The sequence below is a fragment of the Calliopsis andreniformis genome, chromosome 6 (genome assembly GCF_051401765.1).
Source record: "Calliopsis andreniformis isolate RMS-2024a chromosome 6, iyCalAndr_principal, whole genome shotgun sequence".
Classification (NCBI taxonomy): Eukaryota; Metazoa; Arthropoda; class Insecta; order Hymenoptera; family Andrenidae; genus Calliopsis; species Calliopsis andreniformis.
This window is the reverse complement of record NC_135067.1, coordinates 9040424-9057168: the sequence shown is the minus strand read 5'-3', so window position 1 is coordinate 9057168 and position 16745 is coordinate 9040424. Positions and strand designations below refer to the sequence as shown.

General features: G+C 34.8%; 1 protein-coding gene across 1 annotated transcript; it reads right to left on the bottom strand.

The window, feature by feature from the left end:
• Window positions 1–8648: 8648 nt before the first annotated feature.
• LOC143180056 (uncharacterized) lies at window positions 8649–16015 on the bottom strand. Its single transcript, XM_076379582.1, has 5 exons — window positions 16001–16015; window positions 15512–15662; window positions 12939–13138; window positions 10792–10935; window positions 8649–8735 (listed from the first exon to the last, which is right to left on the bottom strand). The coding sequence occupies exons 1-5, from the start codon at window positions 16013–16015 to the stop codon at window positions 8649–8651; spliced, it is 597 nt and encodes a 198-aa protein (XP_076235697.1).
• Between the last annotated feature and the right edge of the window lie 730 nt (window positions 16016–16745).

The window sequence follows — 16745 nt, the reverse complement described above, 5'->3', positions numbered from 1 at the left end:
TTTTAATTTTTCAAGCGCTAACAAACGTCTTTGGGGAATTGGACGCGCGAAGCCCTTGAAAGTGCATCGCGATCGTCTTTCACAAGTATTTCCCCGCAAATCCCCAATGAATATTTTCAGATGCATATTCAGATTTGTTAATTTCATTTGCTCTGAATATACCCATTTGCATCGTTGTCGTATCTCTATTAAACCTAGTCTTATGCAAATAACACGGCTGTACTCGGTCAATTAATAATTAACAGGAATCGCAGCTGTTCTTTAAATTCGTTATTGACGTCAAACATTCCGACTGATGATTTTCGCAAATCCAAAAAAGAGACTCTTGTTTTCCTCTCTTCTCTAGTGTAAATCTGATAAAGTAGGATTTCACTCGTGTCCTTTGTCAGTATTATAACGAGAACACTAGGAGAATTTATCTTTCTAACAGAATTAATAACTTTGAATGAATTATATTGTACGATTTCCAAAGTACCACTGCATTGTTTGTAGATAATCACGATAACGTGGCTGTGTGACTCGTTTGCATGTTGCGTGAAGCTTGCAGCCAGGACGCCCGAGAGGAATTAATTGAATGTGTCATGCTACGTCATATTCAAAATAGAATGTCTGACTGATGAAATGTTTAAATGAATTTTTTAGCGTGAAGTTATGTGATAATTGCATACAGCGACATTTATAAAATCATTTGGAAAATAAAATGGAAGAAACAAAATATTCATTGTAAATGTAAAAAGTTGTTCATAAAAACAGTCAGTCAACTAATTTTTCAATTTCCCTTGTTAATCCTGAATGTGTCATTTATTATCTTGAATCATACTTCACTATTAATTTAAATAATGCCGAATTACTCATGTCTACAATGAAACCACATGTAAATAAATTTAAAAAAATACCCAAAATATACATAGTATATTGCGAAATATACTCTTCTTTGTATATTTCATAAAAAATTGCACTACCACTACAACTAACACAGCCAAAACCGCGAAAAGGAAATTCTACAGGATTCCTCCATTGAATCGTATTGGTCCGGCTTCAGATGCATTTGCAGTAGCAAAGCGAAATATTTTTTGTTCCACCGTATTTTAAAAATATAGGAAACGTGACGTTCCGAGACCACAATTTCAAGCAACAAGCATATTCATCATTCTTCGTGGACGAAACAGGAAAAAAAGCGACTCTGGTGTATTTCAAGGGATTACAGGCTTGGACCAAAGAATAAACGATCCCTCAGCTACCTGCAATGAATGGCACGCTTCATTCAAATTAAGCATTCAACCGGTCCATTATTTAATTCGACTTTTCCAGCAGTAAAAGGACCAGCTAGTATCGCGATCAAATTCCCTCTCCCTAATGTCTTTCATGCATCAAGGGCCACAATAAGTTCAGCTCGTGAATCATTCAAGATTGTATTCGCGAATGGACAGATCCGTGTACATAATTTTTCGTTCGGTTGATCGTCGAGGAGCTCGACAAGGGGAGAGTTCAAATGGAAATGATTTTTTTTTTTTTTCGAAAACGCCTGCAGCCACGCCTGGGACTCTTGAACGGGGAGCAATGATTCAGCTATTGTTGCAACCCCGATGTCGCGTGCCGGCTGCGTGTCCCCATCGCGCTCCCCGTGTTCCTCTATGCTCAGTGTCCGTTATAGTAATTTCTGTACAGCTCCTGTCAGAGGAACTGAAACACGTTGCGCAAGAATAATCCGATGAATACAGTTTTAAGCCGCCATTGTTGTAACCCGAGCCGCCGTGAAAAGATTACAGCGCAGCAGCTCAATATTCGTACATTTATTACATTAGCTGGAGATAAAAAGGGGAGATGTACTTTACCCACTTTTTCAATGAACATTTACAGTAATTCAGAGTTGTTAGAGTATAACAATATATTATATGTATCATATTTGAAGTATTTCTTAAGTGTGAAAAATACTGTGGAGCATGTTGGCAGCAAAATGAGATAATCAACAAATTTTAATTTATGTCTTAATTGAAAATTACGAGATGTCTCTGAGATAAGATATAACATTCAGAAGTTTTGGCCATAGAAATAAGCTTCGAAATTTTGAAACTAAGAATACATAGCCATGTCACCTACGTGATTTTGTGTTCCACAACTACAGCTATACGTATAGCCAATGGTTATTGAATTAAAATCACCTCAAATCTTTAAATTAGTAAAATATTCGCCTTCATAGAATTGACAATTCTTATTACCAATTTAATTCAAGTTGTTTTTTCGTTTGGAATATCTTGTTGTTTACATGTATTAATTTTTTATCATTTAACACGTTAATTACTGCTAGGAAATTTAAGATTTTCATGTACATATCCCATGGAATATTATTGACAATTATCTTTTATATCATTAGGTAAGTACGTAATATTTTATATCATTAGGTAGGTATTTTTATATCATTAGGTTAGGTAGGTACATAAGTAAAATTATGATGTTTATACGTCTGGTAGAATTGTTTTTATAATTTTTGTTTAATTTTGATAATAACGAGTAGATTGAAATTAGCTCCTAGAGTACATTAATGACATTTAACAGTAATACCTCAAGGACTAGTTTGTGCCTAGAACGCTAACTCGTACGTTCTTTCCACAGAAGTAGTCCTAAGATATAGGTGCAGTAAGATATTTAAACATCAGTGGGAGGAGAACTCGTTTTAGTTCATTTCTATATAATTTGTAATATTTACACATATCTCGACTTCAATTTACTTGATCATTATTATGATCATTATAGAAGACCGACACATTTATAGAACTCCTGAGTTATCTTTAGAGTGCTTAATGAGCAGTAAGCATTAAACGCTTCAAAGGAAGCTAGTAATAACTAATTGCTAAGTACAAGTGATCGTTTACGTATTTGGTATTAATTAGTGCAATCAAGGATTATTAAGTATTTATGATATTGTGTTATAGTTAGAAAAGTGAAATTCTTGTATATAGTCTTAGTTCAATAGCTGAAGGCTGTACTCTTTTATCTACCCTGTTTTAAAGTTATATTTTGTTCTCGTCTAATTTTCTGAAGATTCACACAAAAGTTACTTTATCTTTAGAACGTTATTAAAAAGAAATTTAAGAAACTTTTTCAACCATGTATATACTTCATTAAAATACATATAATAAATTAATGAGTGAACCTTCATCTTTATATACTACTAAGAGCAATTTTCGTTTTAATTGAACATTCTATCTGAGATTAATTTATGCGTTGATAGCTCATTTCTCTCTCGTAAAAGATGAATATGAAAGAAAATGAGGAAGCACTGTCAAAAGGAAGAGGAATAACGACGAGTTTATAATAAAAATGACTACTGTTCACATTATGAAGAAAAAAAATAATGTAGATATAAAATTGCGAACTGTTTTATTGTGAGTATCTACTTATTATTCCTCGCATAAAATTATAATAATGTTTCTAAAACTAATATTAGGGGTGTCGGGACAGATGTAAGGACTTCTCGTGTAAATACTCACAAAATTTACATATATTTTCAAACACAGCAAAGGGGATGAGAGTGAAGTTTTAACAAGGATACGTGAATGTGTCTTTTCAATGTCACAACATGAAAATATTAGAAAATGAAAGATTGTCGAAACAACGAATTTTATTTATTTTATTATCTGACATGATCAAATATATGGCACATAAATCATTTATTTCCCAAAATAAGATTCTAAAATTTATATGCATGTAAATATTTTTGGAGCAAAGATAAGAAAGAATAAGTTGGTAAAATGAATCAAGTATACAGGATACCCTCGTTATAAGCTCGTGACCATCCCCTTACTTCTTGGAATTATTTCCTCAATCGTTGGCTCTGACAATAAGTCAGCAGAAAAGTATCTTTAACACATAACTAGAAAAAAGTATTCAATTCTCTACAAGTTCATTGTCCATTTCTTTGAAATTCAAGTAATCTCAAAAAATAGAATATTCCAAAATTACATCGCAGTAACTTATATAAAAATGGTTCCAAGCAAAGTACATTAGTATTTTAATTACTTTTAGTGTATCTAGATTCTACTTAACACATTATCAACTTCCAGCAATAAGTACACATTTTGCATCACCTTGCACCATCCGACTATACCAGCACCACTCGTTAATTCTTCAGCTGGAATCTCAAAGGGAGAGCGCAGATTCGTTCTAAGCGGAAATTGATCAGCCAGCTCGGTAAATCCAGGCTCTAATGCGGCAACTGTTTTATTACCCTCCCAAAGTGGCGATAAAGCAGCAAGGGATTAAATCGATGGACGCGGTCGCGTCGAAACTTCAGCACACCCGGTATTATCGCGGAACGATTACAGATCTGGGGTCTTGTCTGAAGCGCGCGTGCATGTGTAGCTTTTAATGGCAGATGGCGTGGGGCCCGTGTGACGAGCAGCTGCAACCGAGAGAGCGTGCAAAAGCCAGAGGGGGGGAACGAGACGGAGAAAGAAGGGGCGAAGGACCGTGGAGCGTGGTGTCGCGAGGACCACCCAACCCCTACGACCCGCTGAAAAGAAAGCCCCCGACGCGTAGGTTTCACTCCCTGAAAAAAACCCCCATGGAATCTGTCGCGCGGATGCGCGCCGCCACTTTAATGATGATCCCGCTGCTGGGATGGTTGCTGGACAACGAAAATGATCTGGCGCGGTTTGATAAATGTGGGTAGTGACTCTAGCGAGGCTACTGATCTACGTGTACAGTAGGGCCACGATTAACGGCGATTTAGTGAGCTGCAGCCTCGTTTAAGCGGAATTACAGCTCTTTTTTTATTGTTTTAACTGCATGGTATTTGCAACTTGTTTTTGTTAAATATTGTTCAATTTAATTATTCAATATTAGTATAGTCGATGGCCAGATATATGGCGATCAGTTTATCTGAAAACTCAGGAAAAAACTGAAAAGTGTTGGCAGTATTTATTATTTTAAATGCTGTTAGCATTGGAAGTGTTGTCAGCACCCATTAGAGGATTTCTAGTTAAACTGATCATCCTGTATAGCGATTTCAGTAAAACAGCAGTATTGGTCCTTTACTCTTTTAAGAAATCTATACCTCAGAGCTAGAGTAACCCAAGTCCATTTTTTTCAAAATTAAGTTTTTACAGGATCTTACTGCATTCTCTTCGTTTTATTAGAATAGTAGGAATTTAGTTAAGCTATGTTGTAAGTGAAGGAAATTTAATAGTATAAACTACTTTGAATACTATGTTAATAAATGAGTAATCGATGAATGATAACAAAAAAGGACTTGGAGTGCTTTGACTCTGAAACACAGAACAGGAAAACATATTAGTTTTTCCTAGGTCCTCTGGTTGACCACCACAACGCCGATTATTAAAAATATGAAAGACCATATGTCGCGATCAACTATACTTTCCTAATGGTCCATATCATAAATTTAACTACTTGTAGTTAGAACACTTGGGTGCTTTTTCTATAGCCTCCTTGAGATAAGTGGCTCCTTCCATGTGAAATCGGGTGTTACTCAAAAAAATGTTCAATTTCGCATGGAATGACCCTATCAGGAATATCATTTCTCTATAAAATGTCGAATTGTTTCTGAAGTACGAAACGAATAAATAAATACACAAGTAGCGCAAATCATGCTCATACATGTTGTACAATCAGGCGAAGAACAATTAACAATGAATCCGAAGGAGAAAGTGCAGTACTTCAAGATAATGCTTATCGACCATAAGTGGGCGATAAATCGTGTTTTTGTTGCGTGCTCATAATAACTGATAAAACGCTTCCTTATTACATAACGGGTCTCACTATCGTCTACAGTTATACAAATGTATATAGGTGTCATTTAACCTTCGGAGTTTGAAGTGACCGTAGTAGTAGCAGTAACAACAATGCTGTAGTGACAGCAGCTGCAGAACTCTCCTCGACCAGAGCAGCTGTTCTCTCTTGCCACTCCTGAATCACGATTCGAGTTCTGGTTCAGCTTCTGCTTTTCGTGTCTCTCGCGCCATATGGATGGACTCGTTTCGAGTGGGTCCGTGGATTCCAGGAAACATTCTCGAAATAAAATAACTGTTCCAAAACGTTTGTCTTGAATGTTTCTGTATAACGGTACACCTATCGTTCGAGGCTACCGACGAACAGTATTTCCATTAACATTTTTAAGTTTCCTCTAATTGAATCTTTAATGTTTCAAACTTTGCAATGCAGTTTTTGCTAATCCTGCTAAACTCTAAAAACTGATTATATGCGAATCCACTTATTTAAAGAACAAAATTGTAGAAAATTTACAATTTCAATGGCATTTATGAAGTTATCTTCAATTAAATTGCTCACTACTTGTTCGCAGCAGAGAGATTAAAAGTAAGTAGCTTGTTCAACAAAATATGAATTTGATTTTAATTCTTTTCAGCGGACCAACTTTCAGATAACACCTTTATCTCATTTCTGCTTGGATTCTGTTCCATTTCAGAACAGATTTACTATGAGATACTTTTAAAATCCTATTTTTGCACAGAAATTTGCAAATCTGTTTTACAATAATCTATTATTCCAACACTGTCCGTAGTTTTCTGGCACTTGACTGTCATATTGAATGAAATTCTGGTTCCTATATCCAGAGTGTATTATATCTACTGTTTCTCTACGTTACTCAATATACTTTAGCTACAAGGTTCAGACTTTTGTATAAAGAAGAAAAGATTTCGTAGAATACCCAAATATTCTCTCGTCGCATTATAGCTTAAAATTTGAAACCATTTTGAATGATTGAATTTCACTCAAAAGCACTGTCAATAATGTTTTTGACAAGACCAAAGTCACCCACCACCGAGCATAACATGACTCAAAAACCCTTCCTCATAAACTCGTCACTAGCCAGTAAACCTACATCCGTGGAACACTATACAATCTTGAAAAAGAGCGATATTTCATACACACCAACCTGATAAAATCTGTCTCGAATCCCTAGCCGAACGTTTCCCAATGACGTAATTAAGTCTCTTCCCCTCTGCCGAGAATAAGAGGTGGAATTATCCTCGGTGCGAGAGCCACATTGAGGCCAGCAGCGTCATTAACGATATTCCTCCCCTCGGATGCGAGTGGTCCGCGATTATATTAATACACGAAGGATGATCGCGAGGCGAACGCGTGCGAGTCGTGTGCTGATTGGAACGCGTTAGACCAGCCGCGGCGAGGGGAGGGGTCCAAGGGTGATTTAGCCCCTGTATCGAGGTCGCATTGTGCGCCCGTCGTCGATTCTCGTCTTGGTGCCAGCTGTTGCTATTTTTTTTTTTCTCCTCTCTCTGGCTCATTCGCGCCCCTCCACGAGCAGAAGCCCGTTCCAGAGCTTTCCTTTGTCGAGCATCATCCACGTTTGTGCCAGTCGATCCGTGCCGAAATTAATCAAAAGGGAAGGATCGCGAGCACGTGGGCAACCCCTACTGTGCCCGCCGTCCGAGCGAAACGCAGACGCGCGCTCTCTCGCTCTACGATCAAAATATTAAATAGCGCGACAAACCCTCGGGGGCACCGTCTCCCCAACAATAAGAGGTGGCGTGGCTCATGGTTACCAAGGGGGGATTCAGGGGTAAGGCCACGTGCCAGCCATGGGAACATAACGCCGCAACGGCCACGTGCCCACCACCTAACGGGTGTGCGCCGAGAAAACGGCCACCGGTTGCTTTTTAAGCGGCCAGAGGCTGTCGATTGTTTCCTGGCTCCTTGGGCCCCTTCGTCGATGCACTTTTGATACAGTGGCTCATGAATTTCTTGATTTTTGTGATGGATTTCTGAGGTGCACGGTTGTGGTTGCAATCTTTACACTGTGGGTTATAGTTAGGCTTAACGTCCTTAATGGGTCTTCTGTTATTTTATAAATAGCGCGACTGATTACAGTTTTTCAAGTTTCCAAATGTTTAAATATTCGAATTTTAAATCTAAATTCTGAGCTATTCGAATATTTCACTTTCGGTATGTTTAGATTTCGAAATTCTCAAGGCTTTGAATTTTGATATTAATACTTTTTCAGGAGTTTGATAATATGTATTATCAGTATTTTGAATAAATGTGAAGGAATGTAAATTACTGTATTAGAAAAATTAAAACATGCAGTCCGTTTTAAGTAATAAAACTGAAAGACTGTTATTAGATTTAATCCTGTAAAATTTCCACACTTTTCTTATAATCACTTGATCTATACATTGTATCTGATATTATCTACCTACTTGAAAACAAAGTTGAACATTACCTACTACTGTCAATATTACACAAGCATGTTAGTACGATACTGAAAGGGGTTGAATGACGAAGAGAGGGTAAATGAACTACATACTTAGTCATCTGGTGAGTCCAGTGGCTATAAAATCTATTTCAGTTTCCTTCCTATTCTCTCTGTATGAATGAGCTGCCGATAAATTACTTTTGTCTGCAAGTTAATCAACTACTAAAGGCTAAAAAGTTGTCATGTTATACATCCGTCAACTTTCTCGTAAAATTATTGTTACAAACTATTTTATTAAGTTCATAATTGTTACTAAAAATTGAAGTATTTGGTTTAATAATTTATTATACAAATTATATTCGATTTGTATATCAATATATGTATATGCATATATATTTATTTTAACGAAATTTGTTTGTTTTTTGTGCAAGTAAAAAGGTTTGTTTTAAATTTTAAATTAATTTTGTATGAGAACTTCGTAATCCCTAATCGCAACCTCCTTGCCATCGAATGGTACGTATAGTACACCATGAGTTCTGTGTATCTGCAAAGAACATGAAACAAACGTTCTCTTATAGCATTGATTAAGAAATTAATTTTTTAAGCAATACTCGTAACAATGGTACTATTATTAGTGATAATATTCCCACATCCTTTATTCTATATTCCATATTTGACACTGAACGCTCCATAATCCACATTCCACATTGTCATTCCATATCCCACATTCGACATCAAACATTCCATATTCAACATTCCATATCTCAGATCCTACTTCCTAGGCCCTAGACTGTGCCTTTAAAATTAATCTGAAATCGCTTGTACTATAATAAAATTTTGAAATTCTATGAGAATAGAGTTTATATCTTATCAACTCTTTTTGTTGTGAGAGGGTAGTTCAATTCATAGTTGGGTACTTCGACTGATAAACTGATTTTATTAAGAAATACAAACGACCTTATTTCAACTTCAAATAGAAGTTACCTGGCTACTTGATACATTCCACATTCCTTACATCATATTTTACCATCTGTACCTCACTCTTCACATCGAATCTTTTGTAGCCTGTGTTCTACATATCACACGTCACATCTTATTCCTTGAACCTACACACAAACCCTACACACTCTATAACCCATATTGTACATAGAATATTTCACATTTCATGACGTACCTCCTACATCTTACACTTCATACTTCATTTTCTATGTTCTATTTTCTAGATTCCTCATTTTAAATTTCACACCCTTTGCTTAATTTTCAGAGTATGGACGATGAAAGTCGATATTTAGGTCAGATATAACTCAGAACCCAGGAGGCCTGGTTTTCAATAAGCAAGGATTAATGTCCTACTATTTTCACCTTATTTTTCACATCAGATTTTCTGCATTCTACACTGTACATTTCACATCTGTACATTCTACCCCTTAAACCTACACACACATATACTCTTCAGACTCCATATTCCGTTATATTGAATATTCTCTATATTCAATATTTGCAATTTCACAACCTATTCTGTATATTTCACACTTTCACACCGCCTGCAATATTCTACGTCCCACATTTCTAAAGCCATACCTAAGAACACTGTACTGAACCACTTTCTCAATTCTTACATTCCAAGTTTCACATTTCTCCCATCTCATCTTAATTTATGAAATGTAAACTTCATACTCTAATGGTGCCTTTTTAGCTATGTTTAGTTTGAGATATTATCGCTGCATCTATCGAGATAAGGCTTTCCAATAATTATCGAATACGTGGAGGCCTAGAGTGAAGAACACGGAATGAAACAAAGATATGCTACTATAAGAAAGGCTGAACTTTTGAATGTTCAGAAAAACATCAATCCGATGTTTCATACTATAGCGATGATTACTGGCTCTTGTTAACCTAGTTTTGCATCAACGACAACGCAAGAGGAACAACAGGACCTTCGTGGTTAGTACGTGCCACTTTATTTGGGTGCTATTTGGCTACAAGTAAGGGGAAATTTAAGGAATGATACTGAAGATCAAATTGGACGAAAATTAAGAATAAAGAAATTGCATTTGAACCTTTGCTCTGTTAGTTGTAAGTGTTTGATGAATGCTGTGGTTATTATAGTCACATAAAAAGGCACATGCCTCAGGTAGCATCAATGGAATTCAATGACTCTCGAGAAGAGTGGTTAATATAATCACTCTTCTGATAATTTTCACATTCTTATAATTAATACACAAAGATCCAATCGCAATTACGTTACTCTTTATTTTAGTCTTATTTAGATATTTACAGTCACCTTTTAAATTTTCTTTTACCTATAGCTAAATACCTTGTAGATATAATTGAAGGAGCTTTCCACGAATTGTGTTTTACATAGGAAACTTTATGAAATACTTTGAATGTATTATGTACCCCTACGAACTCATCCACCCCTTCATTAAGAAAATATTCCTTTTCTGACAACATATAGTAACACTTAGATTTTCACCAAGAAGCCACTACATTCAGGTATATTAGACCAGAAATACTAAGAAAAGATTCACACAACACCACGAATCATTGCACATGTTCCACATATTCCATATTCACCACACCACTGTCTAACATCTTACCTTTCCCACGCATGGAATGCCATTCTGATACGCGCGACCAGCATAGAGCATTTCTCCATCCACTGTTCTTCCGACTTCGACTGCGTTTGGCGGAACGTAACCATTAGACGCCCGAACCCAATGAAATTCGGCAGGCATTAGTATCTATCGAGAAAAAACAGCCCTTGAGCCATCTGTGTGGGTTTCGAAATTCGTCGATAAGGTGAGAGAGATCGAAGGGGCCGAGCTTTCAGCCCCCTAATCCTCTTAATACTCCAGACAAATATATTACCCGAGACCGAACGCCAGAAGTGCAATTAACTACGACCACGCATGTCACTATAATCGAATCCATAGAAATTGATTTTAACTAATGCGACCGAGTATATTGCATGACAAATAAGGGGAGGTTAACGTGGGATCGCCCCGAAATATATTTGAGGGCTGTGACCGATGGTAATGGTCTATGCTTGGAAACGATAAAGAAAAAAGGAGTGGATTAATATCGTTTGCATTCCTTATGATTGTACGTGGTGAGTGAATTTCTCTGTTAGTGGTTATGAACAGCAATGATTGTTGTTGATTAGGCCTGGGCATTAGGGTGAAATGGAAAATACGAATCGTGTGATTATTTTTTGGCGATAAAATAAATTTCTTTAGTCTTTTAGATTATTCTTTTTGAAAGACACAACACAATAAACGTGTTTGTTTTATAATACAGATTTTAATATCTCTTGTGTGTTATCAGTAACAACAGAATTAATCATTGAAGAATTAATCTTAAGAATTTATACATATATTTTTTATCCTACAATGATCATCATAAATTTTTAATGTTTGTTAAAAATAGGTAATATTGAGTCAGTGGTAAATAGAAAGCTACCTTCACAAATCTGTAGGATGAGTAGGTTCTATTGGTTTTAATCAGAACTCAAGTGTAAATATGATTCATGATATATTACAGATTAGTCAAGAGAATTTTTTTCCTGCATCATTTAAAAAACATTATTTATACTTTTCTGTTACATATGTATACCATAGCATTATTTAAGCATTCTTTAAAATACTAATGTTTAAGTGTATCCTATGAATTTTAATCAACATTTCACACATTCATTGTATTGAATTATACAGGAAAATCGATTGCACGTTCGTGTGAATGTTTCGGATGTGAATGGAGTGAATGCAATCAGCATGAACAATAAAAGGGTGAAAAAAGCGTAGTGTGGAGAATGCAAAGTCGTTTATCAACGAACTCGCGAGTACAGTTGTATTCATTTCTTGCTGAATTGCCAATTAACTAGGTATTTTTTGTAACAGACTGCGTACTTGCTCTATTGTTAACTGTGAACAATTTTGTCATTGAAGTTTACTAATGGCTTCAATATGATACAATTCTTTTTTGAAGATAACCATTACCATTGCACGATGAATACATGTGTCTATCCATACAACAACAATACGAGTAAAATATCACAAGCTGAAAACTTGCAATTTTTGGAAAGAGTAAAAAGAAGATTTCTGTTTAGAGAATTAGATATTGTTTCTTAACCATTGTGCATCGTTTGGGTTAACTTTATCTGAAACTTAATTTTAGTTTTCAACAGATAGGTACTCTTTAATGAGAATTACATTTAGATAAAATTCACTGAATTTTGATAACAATATTTAAAGTACCTATATCTATATGTAAATTCTCATACGAAAATACAATTTTTACTATTTCATAGAACATTAATGAATTTCATTGTACATATTTGTACAGTGTTTTACAGGTTTGGTCATATTTGGTCAAAAAATTAATAAATTATGGAAATTAGTAATTACAAGGTTTTCTTTTCTTTCAAATGCCTCACGCTTAAGTCTTATACAATCACCTTAATTTTAATACAAGAAGTAAAATATTTTTCAAATTTGATCACGAAAATTTCATAATCTTTTTTAACCCATTTACAACCGATGTACAAGTACGCCAAATATGTACTAAAATGCAAAAATACAGTTGCGAATGGGTTAAACAAATTCGTAAGTTGCTGTAGACGTAGACACAGGTAATAGTTACTTGAACAATGCATAAGGGTTAATACACTCTACAATCTCTATCCAAAAAACAATGCTTTTCTTACGTGTAACTACAAATGAGCTACTTGAAAATAATTTGCACTTACCTCGAAGTCGTGCTTGATATGTTCACGACCCTCATGGCACACATAAGCGACTCCGTGTTCTGGCTTCACCTTCGCGGGAAGCATATCGCCATGGTGCAGGGCACGTCCGACCACGAGGTCCAAGCCATCCATGTCTTTGCCAGCTAGGATCATCCCTGGTACCGTGTAACGGGCTCCAGTGAACCTAATCCACTTGTACCCTGCAACAAGAAGCAGTGAACTTAGTTAGACGTAGAAACGCTTTTCTATTTTAGCAGACGCTGTTAGCGAGAACAGTATCGACTGAATGTTACATTAGTTACACTTTTTATCGGTTGCATGATTGATCCAGGATCAATTTGGATCACATTGGCTCCGTTTGTGGCTAACTTGGTGTGAAGTTTCGTCGAATGTAAAACATGATGAATGGAGCTGCTCACTCTTTATTATTGATTAATACATTCTTATAGAAACAATTGTTTTAGACATAAAGGTTCCAACAAGAAAGTAAGTTGTTAGAAGCAAAGATGTGTTATATTATTAACATTGAGCTAGGTATTATTTGTTAGCTAGCTTGTGATGTTAATAATTTAGTTGTGTACACTTTCAATACACGTCTGTTTCACATACAATTTTGCGATTATTATAACATTACTTGTGTTCTTTAACATTACGTGTTAAAGAATGTTAATGTAATGTTAATGGATTACGTTTTTCATTGCTGTGACACATTAAATAACATGTATACAATTACGTACATTTTATGTGACTATGATAACTTTATCTTTTTTTATAATGTTCAGAATAAAAGGAACTCATGATTTACACATATAGATTGAAAAAAGATCATGTTCATTGCCTCTGAAAAGGCTTGATAAGATATTAGTATTTTACGTATTAATAATTATAAAAATATCATAATTTTCGTATAATGTAAAAGCTAAAATATTTGGAATAAAATGTTGATATAATGACATTTGTTTTTGTAAATTACAATTACATATTATGTATGTACTTATATTTAGGAGAAAATTAAAAATGTTCCTCATATATTTTCTTTACTCAACTGATGCAGAACTTTTGATAGATATCTGAATTTTCTGAGAAGTTTTATTATAACGATAAGACGATCGTAGCGAATGACACATTCTGTAAACAGGTTTTATCATTCCAGATACTTTAAGATTATCGTTGAAAATTAATCCATTGCTGTGTCGTGTTCACGACATACTTCCTTTAGAGTTTATAATTGAAATATAAAATTATATATTACCTGTTTTGACTAAAAACAGAAAGACAACATACATGTATGTTATATTTTAATCGTAGCCTAAGTCTAGTAAAAAATACTAGCGTTAAAATCGCTAAGGAGTTGAATTTGTAAAACTAAAATGTAACTACTAAATGTCAAAAATTTCCTGAGGTGTCAAACGAATGTAGAGTCAATATAGTACTTGCTTTATTTAGAATTGTTTCTGGAAATATCAGTATCGAAAATAGATGTTTAGAACGTAAAATGTCAGTCCACATCGATATGTACCACTGAGTACATTGATATCAAATTGTCTAACAATGAATATGATAAATATGTATTGGAATCAGTCTGATTATTATCGACGACCATATAAGAAACATTATTAATCAGTAGACTGATTAAAAAGAAATCGAGGGTTTCAAAATTTGTTTATTATATTGTCAGACAGTCATTAGCAGAACAGAGAAAAACGTACTATGGAGAATCAATTAATATATTTTATCTATTGCAACTTGCATTGTTTGTAAAATAATAATTATAAAATTAATTCAAATAGCTCTATTACTCACCAGGCATTCTTGCGTTGATTTTAACACTTTGACTGGACTTTATGGAATAACTGGCAGAACCACAAGTGGTTCCACTCGAATTGAGAACCAATCGTCGAAAGTAGAGGTGTCCCGTGAAGGTTTACACTTTATTATACGTTATCTGTCTTATCACAACGAACGCCTCTATGTAGAGTACATATGTACCGAACGGTATGACGTGACGGTGTAATGTACATACATAGATTGTATCTTGAATACATGAATTGATTTGACAATCAGAAAAACAGATCCTATTTTATCCAAGTTCGATACTTGTATCGTCTGTTTTTATTCCTCAGCACATGAACGATTTTTGATTTTTAAATCTTGGAACATTCAAATTTCTTGTTATTCAAATATTCATATCTTATAATGAGTATTTAAATATTTAAATATTTTAGGTTTTGAATTTATATATTTATCGAAGCATCTTTACTTATTTGAATTCGTGAATTTCAATTCATGGAACAGAATTATCTTCTTGTCTAAGAATAATTTCACACAAAGACCGATAAAACGTAACTGCCTATAGATAACAGCTGAACAGTTTCGTGAGTTATTGTACATACTTATCGAATCATGAGTATTGTGATATGAGTGTTAAAAGGATTCACACAGCACTACGAATTATTGTACACACTTATCAGTTCATGAGTGTTATGATATGAATGTTAAAAGGATTCATACTGTACCACAAATTATTGTACACATTTCACACAGAATTTTCTTATATCTTATTTGTCCCATACAGGCATGTTCATCGCAAGATGCGACAGTAACATAAAACACTTCTCCCTTTTTTGCCCTTCCGCCTTCAATTACGTGTGAATAATATCGCCATTGCTGGTGCAAATCCATATCACACACACGACCACAAGGTGGTTTTGTAGCATGCAGGATCTATTAAGGGAAAGTCTGAGGTATCAGATAGATGATAATGGAGAGAAAAATTAAAAGGACCCTGTATTTAACTGCCTTAATTCTTCTAATACTCTAAACCAGTTCAACTATGAATGTTCAAGTGACTAAAGCTGGATGTAAGTGTTCTTTTAGAGCTACGACTATTCAAGGCTAAGTAACTTCAAGAGAATTAGATACCTAAAGATAGGCTAGGTTGTTTTATTTACCTATTTTATTTTATTTATGTATTATTTCAAACTTTTAAAGAGATATTACAGTCGCTCTTAGATGGCCAAAAATTGGGTTCACGACAGCACTCGGAAATCGTTTGGTTTTACCTTGAAATCTCGCATTTTGCGGTTAATGCCATTATAGCTAATACTATCTGGATTCACCTTCGCAGAAAGTAAATCGCCTTCGCGTGAAGCACATCCGATTATCACTTTGTGGCAATCAGGTCTGTGGTTATCATACCACCACAAAATATAGTAAATATAGAGACGAATTCATATTGAGTGAATATTGTACTTATTAAAATAGTGTACCGTATTCAAAAATTGAAATATCGCCACTAAACTTTGACGTTAATTTTATTACTTCTCTAAAACTGACACGCAAATTCACCTTTGGCTCTACTAATAATATGCACCAAAAAATGTATAGAAGCAAACTTCGTGTACTGAAAATAATTTCAAGATATAACAAATATAACCAGGAACTTATTATTATGTCCTTTTCTTATTTCTATTCAGTTCTCTTATTTAATACTTCAGAAACTGTACTTAATGAACGAAAATTTGTATAACAGTAACGTAAGAAACCGCAAACGGACAAATGAAGTGAAATTAAAAGAAAGAAAGCAGGACCATGTGAAGGAAAATGTTATATTCCCGTAAATACAATTTGCTTTAGTCGACTTATTAAAGCACCTTCGTCGAGCTTAAAACTACCCCAGGGGCTAACGGACTGTACAGAATTGCTCTTTCGAGGTCACCATGTTCTCTGGAATTTTTCATCACACTTACATGACAAGAACAAGCGATGATCCTATTTTTCTATTTTATTCTCAAACTCATAAATACT